The following is a 27,948-nucleotide window of genomic DNA, read 5'->3' on the forward strand; positions in this document are numbered from 1 at the left end:
TAAAATGCAGTCATATTAAGGTATGTTTATACCAGCTGTAAATCAAGATGTTTTGGTTTCTGAAACCTGATTGAAAAGTGTTAAGCTCTATTTATTTGTCCATTTTAGGTTACGCATGAAGATAACTTGCCATCAGAAATTGTTTATACTGTAAAAGTTCCTCCTTCTCATGGCTACATCCGCAGCTTTGCTGAGGGAGAAGAACATTACCTGGGAACTGAAAACAATCCAATCTGGAGCTTCTCTCAACAGGACATCAATGATGGGAACATTCAGTATGTGCAGGTGGAGGCAGACCAGCTTACAGACTGCATAGTGTTGGATGTCTCAAATGGCATCACAGAAGTCAATGGAATCATGATCTTGATTGAAATTATTCCTCGCATGATCCCTCTTGAAATATATAACATCACTTTAAAGGAAGGAGCTTCCAAAGCTCTGACAGAGGATGTTATTAAAGTTAACAACAAACACTTTGCTGCCCTGAGTTTTCAGTATTTTATCTGGGACCCTCCAAAACATGGCCATATAGAGCATTCTCGATACCCTGGTGTCCACCTCAGCTCTTTTACTAGAACACAGGTAAAATATGTATTTCTCCCTTTGCTAGATTTATATCTTTGCTTTATTTTAATCTATATGTGTAGAATAATATTTCTGTTCTTTAAATTTGTGAATTAAAGGGCAGTTATCATGTTTTCTAAAAATATGCTTCTAAAAGCACCTTTGTGTTGCCAGAAGTAGGCAGCTGTAATTGTTTCTTGTATTTTTGTTTCTTTTATATTAGCGGCTTTGAACACTTACAATTTAGTGGATTTAGTTACAATGTAGTAGAAGATGAAAAGGGGTAGACAGACTTTCTAGAGCCTTACTAAAGAAGAAGGTTTTGAGTCTGGATTTAAAGGTGTTGAGGGAAGGTGACTCTCTGATATTCTTGGGCATAGAATTCCAGAGTTTTGGGGCATAGCAAGAGAAGGCCCTATTGCCCAATTACCCATAGATTATAGACGAATTTGGAGGACATAGAGGAGACCATAGTAAGATGAACAAAGGCTACAAGGTGGGGAGTAGGAAGATATTAAAGTCACACAGGTACTGAGTTGCAGAGTCATGTAGAGCCTCATAGGTGAGCATAAGTATTTTGAAGTCAACACAAAACCTCATAAGAATCCAGTGCAAGGACTCCAGGACAGGAGTAATGTGATTACTTGCACATGACCTGGTCAGACTTCTCATTGCCAAATTCTGTGCATACTGATTTTTTTTCAGAGTGGATTTAGATACGAGTTCAAGAGTTCTCAGTTCTCAAGACCGATGTGTTGATCAGCTTTTCATGACAGTCAGAGACATAGTCTGGCAATATTTCTGAGATGGAAGATTGGTGTTTTTATAATGTTTTGCACGTGGGTCAAATGTTAAATCTAGATCAAATATCACCCCAAGCTCTTCAATTTAGATTCACCGACTGTGCTATCAACAGATAGGGTTACTGCATTAGCTTTTACATAGTTGATGGGAGTCATAGTTTAAATGAAGCAACTTCGGAGTCACCCAACAAACCCAACTTCGGAACTGAAACCTCTAAGACAGACAAAGTATTATTAAAATATTTGCAAGGATGCAAAAGGAGGACTGAATTCAGACACAGACTTATTTCCAGTAAAGTGATAGCAAAAGTGCATAGCAAAAAAAATACAAAAGTGCAGAATTTGGCCTGAGTGCAGAACATTGAGTAATTACTACTGTTACATAATCAATCAGGTATTACTGTTTCACATGCTTTATATTTTAATTCCATTTGCCTTTTAATACAGGTGGATTTGAGTACTAAAAAACTATCAAAATGGCAACACTTTAATACCACATCTTGAGGAAGACCAATGCATTTTAAAACTTGTTGATCTAACTAATAAATAAAGCTAAGTTCAGTTTTCCTGTTATCTCTAATCATTTATGTTTGAATGATTTATATTTTTCTTTACCATAGGTTGAACAAGAGTTCGTATATTATGTTCATGATGACAGTGAGACAGTGTCTGATAATTTTACTATCATTGCCAATGACACTGAACTTAGAAAGAAGAGTCTTCCATGGACAGTGTTTGTAAACATTACACCAGTGAATGATGAGCCTCCTGTTGTAACAGCCAACAGAATCTTCAGGGTAAGTCTGCTGTGTTTACACCCAATTATAATACTTAGCAGATTTTGAATATTAATTTCCTCCACTGCAAGTACCGCACTGTATATTAGGAACACTATTATAAATGGCAAAGTTTAGAACTTCCATAAAGGAGTATGCAGCCCAGATTTTCTTTTAATTTTTCATCAAATAAACCATTTAATTGTGGTATACTATCCAAGTACATAAAATCTACTAATGTATGTTACACATCCATTTTGGTATACCCTTGAATATTTTAAAAACTTCAAAGTACAAAAAAAAATGTTAAATTACCTCAAAGAAAATCCAAAACGTTTTCTGTTTTTCTCCTATAAGATTGAGTGTCTGTAGCTGGTATACCTGAGGGAGGCTTAGAAAGAAAAATCTAATGTGTTTAAGATGGTTTTAAAATGTTCAAGCGAACAGCAGCTGCCGCACCTTTCCTGTGTATTCAGAAATGGAAGGTTTCTTCACTGCCTAGTTTGGGGCTTATTTAGAGACGGCATCAGCTGCTTCCTTGGTTCCACACTTACTGTACATTGCCAAGAAAATGTGTGTGAATCCTGTAGGTTGGCCTGTATTCTTGTGTGTTTTTGAGATTTTAGAGATCTGAATCAAAGCCTTAATAAAAAATGCATTTAAGATGAGGGTTTCCTCGCGTGAGCAGCACACTTCAGGTCTGGCCACAACGTTTCAAAAGGAGTTATGTCAGGACTTTGACTTGGCCAGTCCAGAATGCGACAAATCCTTTTCAGCCATTCTATTGCGGATCTGCTTGTATATATTGGATCACTATCTTGCTGCATGATGTTCTTTCAATTCAGCTTCAGCTGATGAATGGAGGACTGAAATTCTACCTTTAAATTTGCTTGTCCAACTATTTTAAAATTGAAAAATTTGTTTGGAGCTTGAGCTGGCCTAAAATTCACTTAACATAATGGAGAATGTCAGGATAAAATATCAAGGACAACTTATGAGCTGCGCATTTGTATCTGAATTTTAAACAGAGCTGTGGTGATAAGTTTTTAGACTATTCCATTTGAATTTTCTTCTTTTTCTATGCAATGAAAGTATTAATCATAAATTTTATATTGGTATAAAAACAGTTTGTTAATCCCTGCAAACATAATATTCCTTCAAATTACACCTTTCTCTTGGCCGCAAATAATGCCAGATTTAGGAATTCTATGAAAACATCTCACTATGGTTTCTCTTCTGAACGTCTGCTAAGTGATTATCTGTTTCTGAACAGTGAAAGCTCTGTCATTTGCAGTAAACATAATAAAAAATAAAGTTCAAAGCTTAAATGCCTATGATTCTGACTTAAATCCTTAATCAAACGTGAATAAATTTAATCCTCAGGTATCTCAGGTTCCATTTTCTTAATGTAAGTAAAGGGTAGGTTGACAGAACCTGATTAGTTATAACTCTAATAATACTAGTCTTAGTAGTAGCTAGTATTTGCTTGTCTTAATTAACATTTTGTGACCCAGGATTAGTGACAATTGTGTAACTTAATGATGTTCTATAAAGCTGTTGATATAAAATGCCTGGTTTTATCCACAAGGTGGCGATATGTTTTGATTCATCCTGGCCGGAAGTAAAGTGTTTCTCCGCTCCCGACTCTCTGAAGGCTAAGCTTTTCTGTCTTTCTATATTTGCTTTAAGAGACTGAATGAATTTTCACTCAACAGACCTAAATTAACACTTTTTCAAGGTTCAAAGCAGGTAATTATTTAAAAGACTGTAAAAAAGTTTTGCTGAACTTTGTCTCTCAAAGACCACATTTGATGATTATTAATTTAAGAAATGAAAAGCATTACATCTCACTTTTGGCTAGAATCATGATATTATTATAAATATATGTTTATAATATTAATGGCATGAATGGTTAAGATTCTTTAATATGGAGAGTCTCTTAAGTTTATAATTGATGTATTTCAAGAACAGAAATGGGAAAATCAAAAAGGTAATTATCTTAAGAAATTATTCTCATTCCAACTTAAAACTTATTCAAAATAAGACAGGTTCCAGTGGTTGACTTACAGTACAGGACTGCGGGTCATAATAATGTATCAAACAGCTATGCAGCAGGAGCAGGAGTGTTTCTTTATATATCCAAATATTGGAGATATTGAAAAATTTTTGCTGTGTACATATTTAATATGTTTTTCAGGTCAAAGGATTTGTGTGAGGCAAAATTATAGAATTTTAGCTTTTGTTTCTGGATATTATTTTTCATACATGTTTAGCCCCGTTAGAGCAATGTCATTTATTGTATTCAGTCTTCCCATTTAAGGTGAGCATAAGCATTTGTACAAATGGCTAATTGTTTAGCTGTTCCACCTAAAGGAGTTGTGAATATATAACCTTCGTTCTTGCCTCTAGAGCTTACTTTTTGGATCTGTCTCTTTGTGGGCATCACAAATTCAACAACATGGAATGTCTTGAAAAAGAAACTCGTGGAAAAGTAAGCAATCATTTTAGACTAGGTCATCCAAGGAAGACAGCAGTTGATGACAGAAAAATACAGCTGTCAAGAAACACCCCAATATCACATCCAAAGAGATTGCAGACAATCTCTAGTGTTCAGGGGTGAAGTTATCTCAGTTCACTGTGCTCAAGTGGGGCATTCCAAGGTCTAAAGCAAGCCTCTCATCAGCTCTAAATAGAAACCAGCTCAGAATTTGCAAAGAAGAACAAACATATATGTAAAAAAGTTTTATGGGCAGACCAGACAAAGATAAACCTTTGTCAAAGTGATGTAAGGTCAGAAGTGTGGAGAAAGAGAGGAATTGCAAATGATCCTAAGCTCATCTGTAAAGCATGGAGTCATAGCTAGGGCACTGCCTCTGGAACTGACTCACTGATCTATATTGATGATGTGACTGATAATGGCATCATCAAAAAAGAGTAATTCATTCTGCAACAAGACAGTGCCTTAAAATACTACACAATTCTTAAAAGAGTTCACCAGGAAGAAGAAGTGGGAATTTTTGAATTGGCCAAGTCAATCTTCTGCTTTGAATGCCACTGAGCATGCATTTTAACTGTTAGAGGAGACTAAAGTCAGAAAACCCTACAAACAAAAAACAACAGAACATGGCTACAGTTAGGCCTTAGCAAGGCATTGTGCATACTTTATAGTTAGTTTACTTTTAATTCATTTTTTCCAATATGCCTTTTTTGGTCTTGTATTGTTAAACATACAGTTGTAAAAACGTTTGTGAACCCTTTTTTAATTATCTAGATTTCTGCATGAATGGCTCCTAAAATGTGATCTGATCTTCATCTAAGTCATAATAATAAATAAAGGCAGTCTTATTTAAAAAACAGCAAACACTATTTTACATTGTCATATCTTTATTGAACAAATGGTTTAAACAATAAAGATACGGCAATGTAAAATGAAAAGCTGAAATAAAAAAGTGTACACTATCTAGATGGCTGAGAAACATCTTCAAAATTTCTATTGTATTATTAAGCTGTAAACTTTGATCAAGTTTTACAAAAAAAAATCCTTTTTATAAAGTCTTACAAAATCACTGAAGCCTTGGTGCACAGTGAGTCACTGGTCACACAGGATGCTGTGGTTTCCTGAAAGAACTCTTCAATACAAAAGAAGGCTTTTTTCATGGTTTGCAATGGCTATGTTCAGAATTTCAAAATTTATGTAGTTTCCCATCTTTGTTAGTTTATCTACGTACACTTAAGTTCATAATTGTTGTTTTTCCTGTTATGAATGTTTCCTGTAACTCCCAGTATCTTACTAGATAAGTGTACCATATTCCACTGCAACAGCAACAGCAGCTTCATAAAAAAGTTTCTCAAAACTGTGTAATAGGAAATGTACAGCACGTCAATAGCATTGCACAGTGCATCACTTATATAATTTACAATAAATAGAGGGGAGAAAGTACCAAACCACAGGAATGGGCATCGTCTTTATGACTCACCATACAATTTTTTCAGCTCTTTGGCAAGTAATTAGATTATGTGAATGGGAGCAATATCAAAACCCTATTTGTTTGAGTATATATACCTAGGTTCCTATCTTGTACAGTTGATATCCTGGGCATAGAGCAAATATTCTCTTGATAACTGGCCTAAGGTATTTAAATTGGTCTGCAAGTCCAGGATATGTTTAGCTTCAGTTTTAGCAGGGGATGAACTCTCCTCCCAACTTCCTGTTATTAGATTCACTACCACTAGTCAGCTGCCTCCAAGCAGCAGTTCAAAAAGAAAAAAATGTGGTGGCATTGGGAATCTCACACAAAGAATAAAGCAAAAGCAGACAGGATTTTGTCCCTCTTACAGATTTCACTTTGCGTAAACATTCCAAATAATTACTGTAGGTTTAAGATTTTGATGAAGCCCTGTCTTTTTGAGGGTATATACTGAATTACAGCGTGATTTCACCTTAAGCATTTTATAATGTTCCTGCAGTGTTTAGGGCTGTTAAGACATCCTTGGAAATCCCCACTCAAGAAGAAATTATTTAAAGAGTGCATTTGTAATAGTCTAGGAAGACACTTTACAAAAGAGAAGGAATTAGGGTATCTTATTCTCAAATCAGTCACCACCAGCACAGATCAATGACCCTGAAAGATTTGCTTAATGAATGAAATCTAACACTGTTTCACCAAATTATTTCCTTGATTGATGTTAAGAGGGAAATTTGGACTTTTGGTGTTGGCACTGGGTTTACTGGGGCATTGGCACACTAATTTTCATAAAGTTTCTCTTAAATGCCTGGCCAGTAAAATCAGCTGGTAATGTGATGATGAATTTGTCTCTTCTCATATTTCATCATAGTCTTCCTTACAGCCCTAACAGCTAAACTTTAACATTAAACATTGTTTTCATCTTCCACATCATAGATCTAAATTTTCTTTTTTTTTAGCTACAGACAGTTTTCTAGCTCCTCCCTCTCTTACTGAAAAAAGAGGCAGTTTTATAAAGCCAGCACACCTCGTGGGGATTGGATCAGGCCCAGGTGTGCTGGATTTGAATGATTTCATTCAGCCCCTGCTCCTCTCTTCTTCCCTGTGGTCTGGAACCTGCAACCTGTATGTATTATCATAGGCTGATTACTTTAAGTGATAGTATCTGCTTTTCAACCATCGAAGTCCTCTGGCTGCCAGAGTTTTTTCTTCATTTATGCTTTGGGCATTTCTGGGGAGAAATCCAAAGGACTTTGAACGTTTACAACACTGATTGAAAAATGGTCCTATTTATTCCACAGATGAACAAGAGGAATGTATAAATGAATTAAAAAGGCTGTATAAATGTAGCTATAATGTACACTGGTGTGAAAAAGTGTTTGCCCCCTTCCTGATTTCTTATTTTTTTACATGTTTGTCACACTGAAATGTTTCAGATCATCAAACAAATTGAAATATTAGACAATGATAACACAAGTAAACACAAAATGCAGTTTTTAAATGAAGGTTTTTATTATTAAGGGAAAAAAAATCCAAACCTACATGGCCCTGTGTGAAAAAGTGATTGCCCCCCCCCCTGTTAAAACATAAATCAACTGTGGTTTATCACATCTTTGGAAAGCTGAGTTCAATTTCTCTAGCCACACACAGGCGTGATTACTGCCACACGTTTGTCAGTCTGGAAAAGGTTATAAAGCCATTTCTAAAGCTTTGGGACTCCAGCGAACCACAGTGAGAGCCATTATCCACAAATGGTGAAAACATGGAACAGTGGTGAACCTTCCCAGGAGTGGCCGGCCGACCAAAATTACCCCAAAAGCGCAGCGACGACTCATCCAAGAGGTCAGAAAAAATCCCACAACAACATCCAAAAAACTGCAGGCTTCACTTGCCTCAGTTAAGGTCAGTGTTCATGACTCCACCATAAGAAAGAGACTGGGCAAAAATGGCCTGCATGGCAGAGTTCCAAGACGTAAACCACTGCTGAGCAAAAAGAACATAAAGGCTCGTCTCAGTTTTGCCAGAAAACATCTTGATGATCCCCAAGACTTTTGGGAAAATACTCTGTGGACTGACGAGACAAAAGTTGATCTTTTTGGAAGGTGTGTGTCCCATTACATCTGGCGTAAAAGTAACACAGCATTTCAGAAAAGGAACATCAGACCAACAGTAAAATACGGTGGTGGTAGTGTGATGGTCTGGGGCTGTTTTGCTGCTTCAGGACCTGGAAGACTTGCTGTGGTAAATGGAAACATGAATTCTGCTGTCTACCAAAAAATCCTGAAGGAGAATGTCCGTCCATCTGTACGTGACCTCAAGCTGAAGCGCACTTGGGTTCTGCAGCAGGACAATGATCCAAAACACACCAGCAAGTCCATGCTGAATGACTTAAGAAAAACAAAATGAAGACTTTGGAGTGGCCTAGTCAAAGTCCTGACCTGAATCCGGTTGAGATGTTGTGGCATGACCTTAAAAAAGCGGTTAAGGCTCGAAAACCCTCTAATGTGGCTGAATTACAACAATTCTGCAAAGATGAGTGGGCCAAAATTCCTCCACAGCGCAGTAAAATACTCATTGCCAGTTATCGCAAACGCTTGATTGCAGTTGTTGCTGCTAAGGGTGGCCCAACCAGTTATTAGGTTTAGGGGGCAATCACTTTTTCACACAGAGCCATGTAGGTTTGGATTTTTTTTTCCTTAATAATAAAAAACCTTCATTTAAAAACTGCATTTTGTGTTATCTTTGTCTAATATTTCAATTTGTTTGATGATCTGAAACATTTCAGTGTGACAAACATGCAAAAAAAATAAGAAATCAGGAAGGGGCAAACACTTTTTCACACCACTGTATACACAGATGTGAAACACAGACGTATGTGAGTTTGTAAACAGAAGTTCAGGAAAAGGCAGTTTCTGATCTTTCACACTTTTGCACTCTTACACATCAATATCGCACCTCCTGATCAGAATTTGCACACATCTTTTGTCACACCCCTCCCTTCACACCATCTTCAGCCTTGCAGCCGCTCCCTGACTCATTCCTCACAGCTGAGGGAGGGCAGTCATGTCAGCCTTCATGTCTAGCTGCTGTTTCCTCAGCAAGGCGAGGTACACCAAATTTTAATACGCTAACCTATAAATTCTGTCTCATTGCTTTAATTAGAATTTGGCTGACCTACTAAAACATATTTTTAGACAATCAAAAATGTGCTACTTGCTGACCAACCTTTAAGAAAATATAATAATTTCTTATTAACATTCAAAGACCTATCCAATAAACATCCTTTGAAGTTAAAAATGTTTATAAGTTACTGGAATGTATGGACCTTATTGTAGTTCCTATGAAATGTTGTTTTAATATGTATATGATATAGTACTGTTCAAGAGAAGTACTTAATCAAGGGAATTTACTACTGTTCTTATTGTGGCTGTGTATATCCCGCCCAGCGCTGACTCCAGAGGCGCAACAAGTCCTTTACGGGGACATCAGTGATCTTCAAACTGCTCATCCCGAAAGCTTTGTCATTGTTGCTGGCAACTTCAATCACGCGGATCTTAAGACCGTTCTCCCTATATTTTATCAATATATTAACTTTGCAACCAGAGGGGTGAACACACAAGACTTTATACAGATATCTGTGGCGCATACAAGTTTGTTCCCCGCCCCCACCTGGGCTACTCTGACCACATTACTGTTATGCTAATCCCAGCATACAGATCGCTGCTCAAACATGCCAAACCGGCTCTGAAACAGATCAGAGTATGGCCAGATGGAGCTATCTCAGCATTACAGGACTGTTTTGAGCACACAGACTGGAATATGTTCAGGGAGGCTGCTGCCTATGATCATCTCATCAACTTAGAGGAGCATTCAGCATCTGTGACTGGCTACATCAGTAAGTGTATAGACAACGTCACTGTCTCCAAATTCATCATCACTCGGGGCAGCCAAAAGCCATGGCTGACTACAGAGATCCATGCACACTGCTAAGAACCCATGATGCTGCTTTCAGATCAGGCGACAAGGCAGCCCTTAGGACTGCGAGGGCCAACCTGTCTTCTGCCATCAGGGAAAGTAAAGCGCACCTATGCACAGAAAATCCATGGCCATTTCTTGCACCAGAGACATGCGGCGCATGTGGCAGGCCATCCAGGTCATTACTGACTACAGGATTGCTTTATGTGCCAGTGACGGTGATGCCTTTCTCCCAGATGTGCTGAATAACTTCTATGCACGATTCGAAGCACTGAATGTTGTGCTTGTGGGGAAGACAATACCTCCTCCCGATGATCAGGTGCTTTGCCTGTCCACCGCTGATGTGAGGAGGAAACTAGCCAAAGTTAATCCACGTAAGGCTGCTCGACCTGATAATATACTTGGTTACGTGCTCAAGGAATGTGCAGATCAGCTAGCGAATGTCCTTAATGATATTTGTAATATCTCCTTGTGCCAGGCGATTATCCCTGTATGCTTTAAATCCACCACTATTATACCAGTGCAAAAGAAGTCAGCTGTGTCCTGCCTCAATGATTACCATCTCGTGGCACTCACACCTGTTATCATGAAGTGCTTCGAGAGGCTAGACATGGGCCACATAAAGTCCAGACTCAACCTCTCTGGACCTCCTCCAGTTTGCATATCGCCCTAACCGGTATATTGATGATGCTGTATCTCTTGCCCTTCACCTGGACCTGTCCCACCTGGATAAGAAAGACACGTATATAAGAATGGTGTTCATTGACTTCAGCTCAGCATTTAAGACAATCATTCCCCAAAAGCTGATAGGAAAATTGAGCTTGCTGAACCTTAACACCTCCATCTGTAACTGGGTCCTGGACTTTCTAACCGAGAGATCTCAGACAGTCCGGATCGGTTATAACATCTCCGGCACCATCACAATAAGCACCGGAACCCCCCAGGGCTGTGTGCTCAGCCCAGTGCTGTTCACGTTGATGACTCATGACTGTACTGCCAAGTTCAAATAACATCATTAAGTTTGCTGATGACACGATGTGATGGGCTTCATTTGTAACAACGATGAGTCACTATACAGAGAGGAGGTGGAGCAATTAGTGGACTGGTGCACAAACAACTTGTTTCTTTGTTGATAAGACAAAAGAGATGATTATTGACTTCAGGAGGGCCCATGGTGATCACTCCCCACTGTACAGCAGTGGCTCCCCTGTGGAAACAGTTAGAAGCACCAAGTTTCTTGATGTACACATTATAGATGACTTCACTCGGTCCCTCAATACCACCTCCCTATTAAAAAAAAGCACAGCTGGGAAAAGATATTGCAGTATACGGGCTAGCTCCACTAGATTATGTAACAGTTTTTTCCCACAGGCTGTAAGGCTTCTCAACACTGCTTGCACCCACTCTGTCATGCCCTGTACAGCTAGAGGGTGCTCTACTTCTATCCCGTTCCTAGTTCCCTGTGATTATTCATATCTTTCCGGTGTGTCTTGTGTAGCCTATTTACTTCCTGTGTCTGCTCTGCTCCTTGCTCAGCATTGAGCAATATTACCTATTATTGCCTATTACCAGGTTGCCCCACGTCCGTGGCCTGAGGGCATAGGTTTCTATTCTGACATCATCCAACTCCCTGAGCCAGGGCTAACCCCCGTCCTGCCCCCTTTTACCGCATAGGGTCTACACCTTGTCATTCCACGGCATGCCCTTCCAACATCCATGATACACTCCAATTCCAGAAACAAAGTTTAAACTCCCCCAGTGTTTAGTGTATATTGTATGATGTATTTTTTGTACTATTCTGTAACAGTTAAATTGCACTTTGTATATATCCTGTGTACACTGCCTCTGTTCTGGTGTACACTGTCTTAGTTTGCACGATCTTATTTATTAATATTAGTATTATTAGTCCTGTCTACATTGTCTATGTCAGTGTCTTGTCTGTAATTGCACCTTGGACCAGGAGGAATGATATTTTCATTCCACTGTATACTTGTATATGGCTGGAATTACAAATTAACTTGAACTTAATCGATGAAGACAATATAGGAACTTAAAAAGTGGTTTAATAAAACATGGGACATTTTTGCCTCAATCCTGAAATGTCACAATGTCAAGAATAAGAAGTGTAAATGTTATTAAATCAGCTTGAATGTTAAAAGTCTTTGCTGCACACATTTCCCAGGTATGGGTGAGCTCTGTGACAGAGATAACTGAAGAAGATCTGAATGCTGAAGACAGAGACAGTCCACCAGAAGATTTGGAGTATATCGTCACTCCTCCTAGCAATGGTCATCTGGCACTCAAGAATTCTGCCAACAAACACATCTTCAACTTTACACAGGCCCACATTAACCAGGGGCAGTTAGTCTTCGTGCACAGTGGTAAGAGATGCTCAGAACACTTTAGCCTATTTGTCGATGCATCCAATGTTTTCCCCACTTTTCCAAATTGCTAAACTGAGAGGTATTATCTTTATAGAATTACTATAGAAATAGCAGTTGATTGACATTTGTCTTCAAGAGATTTGCCAGAATGTGTTGCATGACTCACTGCATAATGTATCTACTTTAAAATTTAAAACCCTCCATTTGAAAGCTGTAACTTATAGTATTTGGTTTTAAAAGCATCGGTTTTCAGCTCCAAAATAATTCTTGGAAACTTTGTTCAGACTTGAGGTTTGTGGTGAGTGACTATAGTGTTTACATAGCTTCAGATTAAATTAGGTAATGTCAGAGTATATCGTCAAACTAAAGGAGTGTTAAACCTAGTATAGAGCAAACTAGAAGTTTGTTAGCAACCTAACAATGTTTTACTGTTATGGGAGCAGCTGAGACTCAGTGGAAAATGTTATGTATTATTTTCCAGGTGCCATGTCTGGTGGATTTAACTTCCAGGTTAATGATGGGATGAACTTTGCCCAAAGGCAGATCTTCAGCATCACAGCCAGAGCCTTGGTCCTCAGTCTTGAAAAAACCAAACCTCTCAAAGTGTTTCCAGGTAACTTCATGAAAGCCTAGCCTCCGTTTCTATCGAATAGCTTTTGATATGATGCACAAATTTTGCCTGTATTTCAAATAGTTGGATCCAACTACATTCAGTTATACAAATGCATAATAACATTTAGTAGACTAAAAAGACAAACTAAAGTTTTCACTTTGTTCCCAATTGTTTTTGTTTTCAATTTTCCATTTCAATTTTATGTGCACAAAACATTTCACATTTACAGTAGCATACATGTGCAAAGGAAAACGTATGATTCTAACCTATTGCAATTTTAAGGCATTGGAATTGTTTCAATATATAAGTGTGAATCTGCATGTTAACTTGTAGTAACCACAAGTGGTTACTGAAACCGAAACTGTCATGGTCTTTAAAATGTTTTAAAATAGTGAAGTGCAGGCTATACTTCTCATTGTCTGTTCCTGAAAATAAAAGCCTATCAGAACCTTCCTAACGGGGAAATGTGTCTGTAGGCATTGCTTTCTATTGTTAATAAAAATAGTTTTAGGTGGCTACTTTTTTACTTACAGGTTTTCACTTTGGGATAAAGGGTATAGTTATTTCCATCTTGAAATGCAGTCTAACATAGCCACCATTTGTGATTGTTGCTTTGTGATGAAGTATTAAGATTGGCTTCTTTTTTGTATGCAAGCATATTAATGTTTTTTACCAAAGATCTTTTGTAAAATTAAAAAATAGGCCTCAAGGTTGTAAGTGCTGAGTCACTGGGGGTCTGCAAGAAGAGCCTTGATGCAGGACCTGAATCATTAACGTACTGACATACTGACGAGCAGTGTGGGCACAGCAGTCTCTCATCTGTAACGTTTGTGTGCCCTTATTACAATAATTTTGAAAAGGCACAGTAAACTCAGTTTACATCACCAACTGTACATCATCCAATTGTACAGTAGACAAAACTTCCAATATGAGTGTTGTGAAATTCATGTTAGATTATTTTGTTTCTGGTTTCCATATGACAAATTCATAATATTTTGGGATAATGGATGTATATTAGTTGTGGTTGTGATATAAGAAGTGTTTGTTTTTACTTTTAGAATATGAATTTTCTAAATGTATTTTTATGTGAATACTACGTCTGCCCCTCAGTTGCCTAGCTTTAATCATTAACTATTTATTAGGTATGTGTGTGTGTGTGTGGGGGGGGTACATTATGAATATTATGGCCACAAAGTCATGTTAAAGCTACTGTAAAATACAAATCCTGAGGTCAATGATTACATTCCTATTTATTTCCACAAATGAATAGAATAGAAATTGAGGTACCTCAATAGAATAAATCAGTACTGTTTGGTACAAAAGTTTGGGCACCCCTGGCCAAATTACATTTTGTTGATTTTCTTAGTGAAAAGACGTTAACACAATCTCTGCAGTGAACAAACTTAAATTTGACATATTTCTGCAAATTGTAATGCACAGTTACTATTTATATGCTGAATTTAACAGACTGAAAAAGATAACACACCATTTGGTAGAAATCACAGCCTCCAAGCGTCTTTGTGTTCTTGCTTTAGGAATTTTTTTCCACTTGCAGAATGCTTCTAGTTCAGAAATATTCTTAGGTTGTCTTGCATGCACTGCATGTTTGAGATCTACCCACAGAGTTTCAATAATATTCAAGTCTAGGGACTGTTAAGTCCATTCCAAAACCTTAATCATTCATTTCTTGAAGAAGTCCATGGTTGATTTTGAGGTATGTTTTGGAACATTGTCTTGTTGTAATATCTAACCTCTTTTTAGCTTCAGTTTCTTCACTGACTGTGGGACATTAGCTTCCAGGATTTGTTGATACTTAGTAGAATCCATTCTTCCCTCTACTTGCACAGTATTTCCTGTCACACAACTCCAAAGCATAATAGATCCACCCCCATGCTTAATAGTTGGCAAGGTGTTCTTTTCTTCAAATGCTTCTCCTTTTTCCCAAAAAATATACCTTCAGTGATTGTAGCCAAAGACTTCAATTTTTACTTCAACAGACCACAGCACTTGGTTCCAAAATGCCTCTGGCTTATCTAAGTGTTAAATACTTCAGAGCTTGGCTTTTGTGATGAGATCGAAGGTAAAGTTTCCTTCTGATGACTCTTTCATGCAGATCATGTTTGTGCAAGCACAGTGGAGCGGTGCACCACTACTCCCATGCCAGCTAACTCTTCCTGCAGGTCCTTTACAGTGATATTTGGAGGTTTTGCTTTGCATTCCTGACCAGTCTATGAGCAGTTTTATCAGAGATTTTTCTTGGTCTTCCAGATCTTGTCTTGACTTCAACAGTTCCCCTTAACTTTCATTTCTTAATGACTTTTTGGACAGTCGAAATTGCAAGGTTGTATCTTTTTATAGCCTTCCCCTCCTTTGTAAAAGTCAATTATCTTTATTTTCTGATCCTCAGTCAGCTGCTTAGAGGAGCCCATGGTTGTTGAGTGTAAGCCCCACACCCTGAGAGGTTCAAAGAGTCAGAGAATTTATTAAGCTCTGGAATTGTCATCACCTGACTTAGATTAAGGCCTAATGAGCCAATTAAATTCTAAGACCTTCCAAAAAAATAACACTTGTGAATCAACTGGAAGGGTGCCCAAACTTTTGCACATGCCACATGTACTGTTTTATTTTTTTCAATCTGTTCAATTCAGCAAATAAATAGTAACTGCATTAAAATTTGCAGAAATATGTCAAGTTTAAGTTTGTTTGCTGCAGAGGTTGTGTTAACTTCTTTTCACTAAGAAAATCAACAAAACATAATTTGACCAGGGGTGCCAAACTTTTGCATACAACTGTACTGATTTCTTTTATTGAGATACCTCAATTTCTATTCTCTACATTTGTGGAAATAAATAGGAGTTTATTCATTGACCTCAGGATTTGTATTTTACAGTAGCTTTAACATGACTTTGTGGCCATAATATTCATAATATACCCCCCCCCCCCTTCTTTTCACTTAGAAAATCAACAAAACATGTAATTTGGCCAGGGGTGCCCAAAGTTTTGCATACAACGGTATTTGGTAATAAAATGGTATTTGGGTATTTGCAGCTGTGGCTGGTAATGTGTAAGCTACGCTACAATGCATAGTGGTTTAATGGGAAAGTGAACTGTCCTGAGTTTTTATTTAAGGCTGTTTCTGACTTCCTTTTTGTTTTTCAACTCTTGAGAATCAGTGCTCATTTAGAATATTGCATAGAATTGTGGGTCACCACATTATAAGAAAGTTATTGCTGCTCTGAAATCTATACAGTGAAGTACATTTAGGGCTGTCCTACACTGACAGACACAACAAAATTAATGTTTGTAGTCTCAATAGGGGAATACCAGGAGTGGAAAGTAAAAGTTATCTAAACTCGCAAACTTGTTAAGCCTTTGGTTTCTTAAGAATCAGAAGCAAAACATGGACCACAGTGTACAGATTCTAAGAACAGACCTCCAGGAAAAGTGCTGAAAACAAGGTTATAGACAAATGGAACAAGCTATTGTTTTAACAGTTTTTAGAAATATTTCCTATCCTGTTTACCTAAAAGATTTGTTATAAATTAGAATTATATAATGAACATTATTAAACTTTATGATGTGCCAGGTTCCTTTCCTTTACCTTGAAAGTTCTGTTATGCTGTCTAAGATTATAGCCATCATAGTTGAGAAGTACAACAGTCTATTTAATAAGCTATATTGTAACCTTTATTAAATTTGTCCATAAAATATATATATATATTACAGCAATTTTGTGAGATTTAAGTTTTAAGATACAACATTCAACATCAAACCACTTCCCTGAAATATAATTTTTAAAGGTATAAACAGTCACATTATGGAGTTCCAATCTTGCTTATATTAATTTAACAGTAGCTCAGGACATTCCAAGGACAGTGGCAGTCAGCCAGAGACCATGGTTCTGTCTTTATAAAATGAAAGTACTTCAAGGTTATCTGGTAACCCATCATTGGAGTAATTTACATACATAAATGGATCCATTCAGTTTATTTTTTTACATCTTCAAATCTGCTTTTTATAGTAATGTTTCTGTTATTCTAGTAATAAATTATAATGCCAGTAGTTTTAAAACTATAGTGTTAAAGCTGTTTTGTGCAGATATTGTACACAAATAATAATTGTACAGGAGTTAAAATAAGATTAAACACAGGAAAGAAAGATTATTTAAATTAAATTTATACATTTGAGTTTGCATTAAATTATTTTACATTTGTGACATACTTATCACAAAAACAAAATCAAACGCTAACTGATTTAAGATTTTGGCTAATGCTCTTACAACAGTAGTCTAAATCAAGCATCTCTTTATCAATTTATTAACTTCTTCGACATCTTCAATTTTTGCAGAACATTTTAAGAACATTACAATGTAATCTAAATTTGTAAACAGTCACTTCTGATATAAACAAATGATTATTTTTTTATACTGCCTCATAAAATATACAAAAGAGTGAGCACTATATGCTCAAACCTGCTGTCTACATGGAGGTAATGTCATAAATGAATTCCTGAAAAATATACTCTTTTCATCAAGCATTCCTTTATGGCTTTCACATTACACGCTTGAATAAGTAGGTCACTAGCAGCCACACTTAAAAACCAATTAGATATACATTTTAAATCTTTAGAGTTATAAAAATACCTCTGATACCTCTGAACAGTGCACACTAAGTTTCATTTCATGTTCATTAACAGCTTATTAGTCCAGCATTGTAAGGACTTTGCATATTTGTTCTTACTTTTTGAAGTACTTTTATTTATCAAGGTGCACATTGACTATGGTAGAAAGAAAACAATTTAGGTCTTGGATTTGACACATAGTGGTCCACAACTTCCCCATTTTTGACAAATTAAAGCAATTAACACAATTTGCTGAACTGTAATAATCGCTTAAATATGTAGGGGCTTTTCAAAGCCAAAATCTTTTCCAATGAGCTCCTGATTTCTAAACCCACATCCATTGTGCACTTAACCTTGTTTTTTTAACAAATTCTGCACCAGAACACAATGGCTCACTGGGCCAGAGGTCATCCTGATTTCTGTAGTGTTAAGTGGATTGAGAACGTGCAATTCCCTACCTGGTTGGATCATCTGTCCATCACAGCAATATTGGTCCCTGCTTACATAGCTGAGTATACTGGAGCAACTTACCCCCCTCAATGGTACAACAGCAGTGTCTGCAGTGGGGACTTGAACATATTACTTGTGAGTTGTAAGTCCAGAGACTTACCCATTACTCAAGTTCAAGTTCACGTTTATTTGTCATTCCAACCATATACAAGTATACAGTGGAACCTCAAATATAGAAAGGACAGGCAAGACACCGATATAGACATTGTAGACAGGACACACATAATTCAAAGTGCAGATAGTGCAAATTACAAGGCAAATGCATAATACATTATACACACGGAGGGTGTTTAAACCCTGTTTCTGGAATTGGGGTGGGTGCAAGTATTGTAGATTCCAAGGTGTTCAGGAGCCTGACAGCCTGCGGGAAGAAGCTGTTCCAGAGTCTGGTGGAGCTAGCCTGTAGACTGCGAGATCTTTTCTCAGATGGTAGGAGGGCAAAGAGTTTATGGGAGGGGTCATCTACTATACTGGAGGCCATGTGTATGCAGCGCTTGTGATAGATAATAGAAATGGAAGGGAGGGAGGCTCCAAAGATCTTTTCAGCTGTTTCCACAATTCATTGCAGGGTCTTGCGGTCTGAAGCGTTGCAATTCCCAAACCAAACGGTGATGCAGCTGGTCAAGGTGCTCTCAATGGTGTTTCTGTAGAAAGTGGTGAGAATGGGTGGGGGAAGGTTTGCCCTCCTCAGTCGCCGCAGGAAAGAGATGCTGCAGTGCTTTCTTGGCTAGAGAGGTGGTATTGAGGGACCGAGTGAGGTCATCTGTAATGTGTACACCAAGAAACTTGGTGCTTCTAACTGTCTCCACAGGGGAGCCGTTAATGTACAGTGGGGAGTGATCAGCGTACATCAATGCTTGTTATATGATTGAAGCTATATATTCTATAACTATATGTGATTTTTTTGTCTGTTTTTGTCTGTCTTTTCAGGATCTCTAACAGTCCTTTCCACTGAAAATCTACAGGCAGTAACAAATGACAACAGTGCTACAGGAAATCGAACTGTAACCTTCACTCTCATCAGCACACCAAAACTTGGGAATCTCGTCAAGATAGAGGCTGACAACTCAACATCAGAAATTTCTTCTTTTACACAAATCATGGTGTGTAGACATAAAGAGAATCTCAGCAAGACCATATGTTTGCAAGCTGAAATTTATGGCACTATAGTTTTCCAGGCACTACATTTGTTTTATGAAAGACCTATTCATATAAGGGTTTGAGGAAAAATTACTAGTTGGTGATAAAATATTTGGCTGCTTAATATTATTATAAATACTGTGCTTTTATCCTTTTGCAAAGTAAAGGAAGACTATAAAAACATCTGTTTACATGTCAGTTTTTGACAAAGCTTTGCTTGGATAAAAAATGTTATCTGTGTTTCCACTATATAATATGATGTTAACGCAGTCACTGCTGTCTGTTTTTATTATTAAAACAGACATGCAAGTCAATTAATGCTAAACTTAAAAAAGCTTTTGGTCTGAATTGGTGTTAATATTTTATACTTAAAAAGTTAATTTAATTTGAATAATAACATACAGGTTGAAACAACATAAAATTATGTAGTATGGAATGTTTTTTTACTTGCAAGGAAAACTGAATACATAAAAATAATTTTCTCTTAGAAAGGTGCCTCAATGTGCAGAAAATAAAAATGACTCATAATTAATAGCTGTTTATAAAATTACTCATATTTCACAGTACCCAACCACCACCAGTTCTGTGCAGAAGAATGCATTTCAGCCTTTTTAGTTACACTAATAAGAGTTCAAAAGTAAGTATTGGACAATTAAGACAGTTGATTCATAGTTTGAGATAATATTGTATAATTTATCTTCTTAATATGGAGGAACTCCAGTTTTTCCTTGCATATGATGTCTCATAAGATTCTTGTTGTAGCAGACATGACCTCTCAAAGAAAATATTGATCTGACAGTTATACAGTGTGAAATGGTTATATATCTCCTGACAGAAAGTTAAAAATGTGATGTTTGTTATCACAGTTTAGAGCAAAATGACATCATTTTGGACCCATCATTTCAGGGGGTTTTAGAATATCAAATGTAATCAAGCAATACTTTAATATCTCACAGAATAATAATAATAATAAACTTTATTTTATATAGCGCCTTTAAAGGTGGCTTCTCAAAGCACTTTACAGGATGACAATAACACTAAATAAGAAGACTACAACAATAAATAAGAAGATTTCACAAGATAGGACACAATTATAATTACAACAATACAACAATAACAATAGAGGAGACCGTGGAAGGTGGTATTAAGAAGAGCAGAGGGGTGAAGAATGGAACCAGTTAAGTAAAGGCTTTTCTGAAGAAGAAGGTTTTGAGTCTAGATTTGAAGGAGTTTAGAGAAGGTGACTCTCTAATATCCTTGGGCAAAGAGTTCCAGAGCTTGGGGGCATAGCAGGAGAAGGCCCTGTCGCCCATACAATGTAGACGGGCTTGGGGGACAGTAAGGAGGGCAGAATTTGAAGAGCGGAGGTTGCGAGGTGGGGAGTAGGGCGATAAAAGTTCAGACAGGTATTGAGGTGCCAAGCCATGTAAAGCCTTATAGGTGAGCATGAGGATTTTAAAGTCTACGCGGAATTTGACCGGAAGCCAGTGCAAGGACTCCAGGATAGGAGTAATGTGAACACTTGCACTAGACCTGGTCAGTATTCTGGCTGCTGAATTTTGGACATACTGCAGCTTGTTCAGAGTAGATTTAGATACCCCAGGGAGTAGAGCATTGCAGTAGTCAATTCGAGAGAATACAAATATGTTGATCAGCTTTTCAGCCACGGTTAATGATAGCATAGGGCGTAGTCTTGCAATATTTCGAAGGTGAAAAATAGATGTTTTGACAGTATGCTGTACATGTGGGTCAAATGTTAAGCCAGAATCGAATATAAACCCAAGGTTTTTCAATTTTGATTGAAGCTCAAGTACAGAGCCATCTACAGACAGGGTTACAGGACTGGCTTTACGAAGTTGATGGGGGGTACCAATAAGCATGACTTCAGTCTTGTCACAGTTAAGATGAAGGAAGTTTTGAGTCATCCAAATTTTTATGTCAGAGATGCAATTAGATAGAATAGAGACAGCCACATCAGTGTCGGGTTTGGTATGGATGTATATTTGAGTATCGTCAGCGTAAAAATGAAAGCTGAGGCCATGTGATCTTAAAAGCTGACCAAGTGGGAACATGTAAATGCTGAAGAGCAAGTGGCCCAGTATTGAGCCCTGGGGGACACCAGACGACTTGACTGAAATATAATGAAACCATTGAAGTATAGAAAAATGAACCTGTGAAAAGAATTAATCAAGCATTCCATATACAGTATGTACATTAGCAGAGAGGTAGAAGTAAGAAAAAGGAAGGTAATACATTTTCTAAAACGAGTGTAGTAGATTGTCTGATTCTGAAAGATCCTCATTAAAACGCAATTGCTATAAAGGATGTTCTGTAAATGATAGCATATTTGAACCACACAAAAAATACAAGGTCCTTACATGCGTCTCTTCTTGCACAGGTGGATGATGGTGTGATTGCATATAAGCAAAGCAATGTCGAACCTGTGGGTTGGAGTGCTGTGGATTCCTTTAGATTCAGTGTGTCATCCCCACCTGCCTCCCTTGAACCACATGTGTTTAACATTGACATTTCATATGAAAACACTGGACCGGAATCTAAAAGCCTTCTCCTCGCAAACACAGGTAAAATGTAACACAAAAAAAATGTTATCATTGAACAATTCATCTACATTTTGGGTATTAACAGTCTGAACTTTTTGAATTTAAGAAGATGCTGACTCTTGTCAAAGTGTGGTAATAAAGAGTAAATATGTCTCTTATTATTATTTGAATTACACCTGTTTATGCAGGCGTACAGTATGTGCAATGAAGTGACAAACCTATAGCATTAGCTGCTGGATTTTAGATTCCTTACTAGAGCCCTGCGTTTATAAAGAGTAGAATACTAAAAATATAGTGCAGTGGGTCTCTTATTTACTGCACTATATTTATATCTCTTGATGTTACCTTTACTTTTTGTTTGTGGCTGTCAGGTGCTACAGTTACAGAGGGAGAGAAAGTTGTTATTGACAAGTCAAAGCTGGATGCATCCAACCTCATGGCAAAACTGCCCGAAGATCAGCGAAACTCTTATGAAGTCTGGTTTCAGGTTGTGTCTTTCCCCCAGCATGGTGTAATCATAGTTGGAGAACGTAACCTGACCAAAGAAAAACCAAACTTCTCCCAGTTTATTGTCAACAAGTATGGGATCACCTACCTGCATGACAATTCTGAGACCACTTATGACAGCTTCCTCTTTAACTCCTGGCTCAACCTGAAGAGCAAGCCAGCTTCTCGTCCCCAGGATGACAGTAATGTTGTTGAAGAGTTGTTTAACATCACTATTATTCCTGTGAATGACCAGCCCCCACAACTGAAGACCAAGTCCCCAAGCCTGAGGGTAGTACAGGGAGACAAAGCTGTCCTTGGTCCTGAGAACTTGAATGTGGTAGACTTGGATAACCCTCCAGAGGACATAAAATACACCATAATCACTAAACCTAGCAATGGCTTTATGGCCGTGGAAGGTCATTTGAATGAATCCATCATGGCCTTCACACAGGCTGATCTTAATAGTGGTAAAGTGTGGTTTGTCCAAGATGGCACTCCCTTCTCTGGGGTCTTTTATTTCAGTGTTACTGATGGCCAACATCGACCGATCTACAAACTGTTTAATCTACAAGTAACCGCGATCTCTGTCTTTCTTTTAAACAATACAGACCTGGTTCTTGAACAGGGTCAGAACTCTGCAATTCTCACCAATGAGCATCTAGCTGCTGAGACCAATGGTAAGAGCACAGCAATCCAGTATCAGGTTACAACCCCTCCCCAGTATGGTAGCCTTCTTATTGATAATGAAGTTGTCACACAGTTTGATCAGGATGACCTTCAGCAAAAAAGACTGTCTTACCATATGATTAATCTCATGTCTTCCAAGGACAGCTTTGAATTTACTGCCTTCACTTCAGAGAGTAATTTGACACAGCAGGTTGTTAACATTACAGTAAAGCCTTTGATAAAATTACGAAATGATGTAAAGATCCCCTGTGGTGTTATAGTGAAACTGAGGAAAGACATGCTAAACGCCACAGAGTTATCAATCTTAAGTGGCAGTGATCCTCACTTTGAAATACTTTATCCTCCGAAGCATGGTAACATTTTTAAAGCTTTGACAGTTAAAGATAGACCTTCACAGCCTCTCCAGTCCTTCACTTTTGATGATTTAGATCAAGGAAAAATTGCCATTAAAGTCAACGTCAACATGACTGGAGTAGAAGAGATGAACGACTCATTCGTGTTTGTTCTGCAAGCGGATAAAGTTCAGCCTGCTGTTGGTGAGTTTACATACACTGTTGTGCCGTACGATCCAACACTGCTATCAGCTGTCACCACTGAAGGTCCCCTACAGACAACCAGAACGCCTGTGAACCAAACCACTCCACAAGAGTCTACATTACACCTTCCTTTGGAACCAGTTCTAGCGACGCAAAAACCTGTCAAGACTGTGCAGAGATGGAAAGGGAGGAACCGATGGGGAACCCAGAACAGAAATAACGCATCTGTGCCATCGGTTACAAAAGCCACCTCAGGGAAACAGGAGACCACAAGAAAAAACACTGCTGTGAGAGTGGAATCTTTTCCCAGGAAAGCCTCCAACCCCCTGCTCATCATCCTCCCTCTGTTAGCTTGCCTACTTCTCATCATTATTCTGGTTGTGCTGATCTTAGTGTTCCGACACAGGAGGGAGAAGCAGAAACCCTTGATTCAGAACCACCCTAACAATAACATCCCTCCTAGCAGCCCACACCTTGGACAGCCAGAGAGAAGCTTAACCATTCCCTCTGTAACCGTCACTCCCCTGCACACAGACAATGTGGGGAGTCCACTGCTTCTGGGTCCTCAAGGACACACTGTGGTGGCCCCTGGTAGTCCCCAAGACACCTCCTTGCTCCTTTGTTCCTGGAATAACTTGGATCCAGAAACCTTACAGCATTGCCGGACTACTAACCCGTCTTTGAGGCACAACCAGTACTGGGTATGATATTTGCCTTAGTGCTGATGATTTAGTTGAGCTATCTTAATTCTACTGCTGCTGGACAGTCTGTAGAATTAGATCAAGCAGAGTGCTAGCCTAGGCCATTTTTAGACAACCTGTCTGATGCTGATAGACTTCTGTTTCAGCTCATCGATGCACTGTACAACACTAAAGGTAAAAAAAAGTGAATGGCTTGATAACAGCTTATTTATTAAATCTTAAAACTGTAAAATTTGAAAATAAATGTTGGCTATAAACATTTATTTTCAAATTTAATTGTGTGTGAATTTAACCTTGGTTAGTAAACATGTTCATGTTCCTATTACCTCCAGACTGTGGTTCCAGTACTTGGAGTTACATAGAGATTTGTTTCAATGAGAGCTTTACTTACAGGACAAGGTAAAGATCACTGTCTAAGGAACTAGACAGCATGCTCACTTTCAGTTATTTTTAGCATTGTTTCATTTTCTACCACAATGCATTTAAAAATGACTATGTGTTCTGGATACTTCCCTTTTAAATGGAAAGTTACACCCATGTTTAATTAAATCGATTCTCTAAATTCTTCCTAATTTTGTGTGAAACCTTCGTGATTAAAAATGAAAACCAAGCATATGCTCTATAGATAGTTCATTTCATTTAGAGTTTTTTTTTCATTTGAGTAATATCTGTACATATGTTTTCACTTAGTTACTTACTTTTCAGACATACTGTATTCCAACAATCTGTACCAATATTCTGAGTAGGACACTGGTATTATTTATTATTTTAAATATTATCATTGTTGTTGTTTTGTTTACTGCAGAATAATTTTTTTTCAGCATGGTACAAATTTACACAAAATAAGTTAGTGAGGCTATATCTTATACTTACTAAGGTAAAGGTACAAATTTAATTAAGCTTTAACTTTTCAAACTCCAACCAATATTTGAAAGTGCTTTACACTAGCTTTCCTTTCCTTACACTTACTTTTTACAACTTATATCCATCCATTTATTTTCTAATGACTTTATTCAGTGTTGTAGAGGAGCCAGAGTCTACTTAACAAGCGTTGGGTGCAAGGCAGGATAAACCCTGGTGGGGTTGCCAGTCCTTCACAGGGCACACACAGACAGACACACAATTCACACCAGGGCCAGTTTTACCAGAAGCCAGTTAACCTACCAGTATGTCTTTGGAGAAAACCAGAGTGCCTGGAGGAAACCCCCATGAACAGATCAGTTTTTCATTTGACGGGAACCCTTGCTTTTCCAATCAAGAGATTGGAGTATATTGAAAGAACTGTAGCAACTCTAACACTGGTTCATACAATAAAATAGCTGGTGTCTTGACAAATAGAGTTTTTCAGAACAGTTTTACTTCTCTTTTTTTGGACTATGTTTCACATAAACTAAACTCTGTTGCAAAATCTGTTGAAGTAGTTTCCAAGTAGGACCAGAACCTTATAGAAATCAGATGTTATTGTTTTGTAACAATGCAATATCAAAACCAAATTCAGAATAAGTCTGTCTAAATTTAATCCTGCAAAATTGATCATTTGGGTTATTTTATGTATTCTAAACCAAAACAGTACTCACTGTATGCACATTCTAATGGCTAACTGTGTAAAATTCTTATATTTTTAAGTAGAGTTAAGTATTTATGTGTCGGGATCTGTTTGGAAACTAAGTTGGCATTTTGGATCAGATAATTTATACAAATATACTTTACTGTGAAAATTGAGTTTTTAATTATGTCCATGAAATTAAAGAGTGACTTGAGTGAACCAGCTACTTTAGTTGGTCAGGCAAATTCCACTACATTTAGGCTAGAAAAAATAAATAATTTTTTTTAGAGCTGTAACTAACTGATCCATTTGTCGATGATGTTATTTTTGACTATAAACTAAATTAGATATTGCAGTTCCTAATGTGACTTGAAAAAGGAAATATTCGGGAGTTAAGAGAGAAAAAGAAACACTTACCCTCTACCCTGCAATGCTTTCAAAGAAAAAAGGAGGGTGTATTGATCAATTATCCTTATGAGACTATTACTCTAACTGAAAGCCAGGAATCTGAGTGAAGGACAATTAACAATATGGTCCTCACCCAGTTTTCTCTGTATAGTGACATATTCTTGAACAGCCATTCTTAGGTTTTGTGTTTTAATTTAATTCCATTTCATTATAGTATAAAATATTCTATAAAATAGTACTTTGATTTACTCTGCTTTTGCTAATAAGACTTTCTTTTGGTCATGTTTTTGCCGTCTTGAGATCAAATAGCCAGACCCAGACAGGACTGCAAAACGTTTTAAAATCACAGTCATAAAATAATAACTAATAATAATAATAATAATAATAATAATAATAATAAATTGTTATAATATAAAATTATAATAAATTAGACTATCAAGAATTCAGGCCATTCTGCTTGGCCAAAATGCAATTTATGCAGTGCCACAAATTAACATTAAGTGATTTTTTTTCAAGCCATGTGCTTGAACACAAGTAAATTCTGTGTGTCAAACAACAGTTCTGAAAGTTTAAGTGTGTTTATTAACCAGGTAGAGTACTGCATTTGATATCATTCAATGAAACACTCAAATATTGCTAGATCATGGTGCAGAAAATCACTTATCAATGAGTGCATCAATCACACTCCTGTTGGACACCTTCACCTTCAATTTCATTTTGCCTCATTTTATCACTGGTTTCTTTTCTAACACCATTTTTTCTTCCATTTCATTCTTAGCAGAGGCATACTAAAAATGCATTTGAAGTACTGTACAAATGAAAAAAGTTTAGTTTCATTAATCAAATAAGATTGCCTGGAACGTGTCTAATTTCTCTGATGAAAACAGCTCCAAACAACATTCACCATACCTGTATTTCTGAAGTGAAGGCTGTTTAAGCACATTGATGATTTTTCTTTCTGAATTCTTTCACCACTTTTGCCAAAATGTGACATTATTATGCATGAAAGTTGTGAAATTATTATTTTTGACATTTTTTCAGTGAAGCGCTGACAGCTGCATTCAACAACTAATTTGTCTCTCAAATGTCAGCTCCCAAAAGCAACAGATACAGGGTTAAATTTAAGTTCTGATGTAAGAAAGGAGTTGTGTATTTAACATTTATAAATGAGAATCTATTCATGTCCTAGGGGAAAAACCACTTTTAAATTGAGGGTAATACCTCACTCTCTACCTTACTGTTTACATCGGAAACACTGAATTCATGCTTTACTATTATTTAATTTGGTATTTTATGTATTTACTGTGTGTTTGGAATAAAGTATTGTGCAAACACATGTGAGTTTTTGTTTTTTTATTTCAACACTTATCTAGCCACTCCCCAATATGAAAATCTAAACCAGGAAACTGACCAATGTCATTTTCAACCAAGGGACAGCTGTAAAATCACAGATGGCAGGTGAATACTGCATAAAAAGACTACAGTGTTCTCACTTGTTGACTTTCTTTGCACAAGTGTTTTGTGTCTCACACCCTATTGTTGAGATGTATGCTAGAAATTATAAAGGATCATTGAAAGTAATACAGAAGTGACATGCAAGAGGTTTGGCAGTGAAGGGATATTACAGTATTTTTGTCACATTAACTTGCACTTCAAATAAGGCTATTAGG

The 27,948-nt window shown here is 37.3% G+C and overlaps 1 protein-coding gene and 1 long non-coding RNA gene across 3 annotated transcripts in view; one reads left to right on the forward strand and one right to left on the reverse strand.

The window, feature by feature from the left end:
• Nucleotides 1-27,612, forward strand: part of cspg4ba (chondroitin sulfate proteoglycan 4ba) — a 57,147-nt gene extending 29,535 nt beyond the window's left edge. Inside the window, exons 4-10 of the mRNA XM_088629506.1 lie at nucleotides 109-582; nucleotides 1,988-2,164; nucleotides 12,266-12,464; nucleotides 12,949-13,080; nucleotides 19,141-19,313; nucleotides 21,749-21,932; nucleotides 22,283-27,612. Of these exons, the coding sequence (XP_088485632.1) occupies nucleotides 109-582; nucleotides 1,988-2,164; nucleotides 12,266-12,464; nucleotides 12,949-13,080; nucleotides 19,141-19,313; nucleotides 21,749-21,932; nucleotides 22,283-24,330 (3,387 nt within the window). The 3' untranslated portion in view covers nucleotides 24,331-27,612. The remainder of the gene's footprint in view (nucleotides 1-108; nucleotides 583-1,987; nucleotides 2,165-12,265; nucleotides 12,465-12,948; nucleotides 13,081-19,140; nucleotides 19,314-21,748; nucleotides 21,933-22,282) is intronic.
• Nucleotides 1-27,948, reverse strand: part of LOC148673177 (uncharacterized) — a 41,155-nt gene that overhangs the window by 9,338 nt on the left and 3,869 nt on the right. Inside the window, exon 1 of one of the 2 annotated variants that reach the window (XR_015935953.1) lies at nucleotides 2,459-2,612. The exons of the other annotated variant lie outside the window; for it this stretch is intronic. This is a non-coding gene — a long non-coding RNA (uncharacterized LOC148673177). Of the gene's footprint in view, nucleotides 1-2,458; nucleotides 2,613-27,948 lie in introns of those variants that run through there. 2 annotated transcript variants of the gene reach the window in all.

This window comes from Lepisosteus platostomus, chromosome 4, assembly GCF_059453375.1.
Source record: "Lepisosteus platostomus isolate fLepPlt1 chromosome 4, fLepPlt1.hap1, whole genome shotgun sequence".
NCBI classification, from domain to species: Eukaryota; Metazoa; Chordata; class Actinopteri; order Semionotiformes; family Lepisosteidae; genus Lepisosteus; species Lepisosteus platostomus.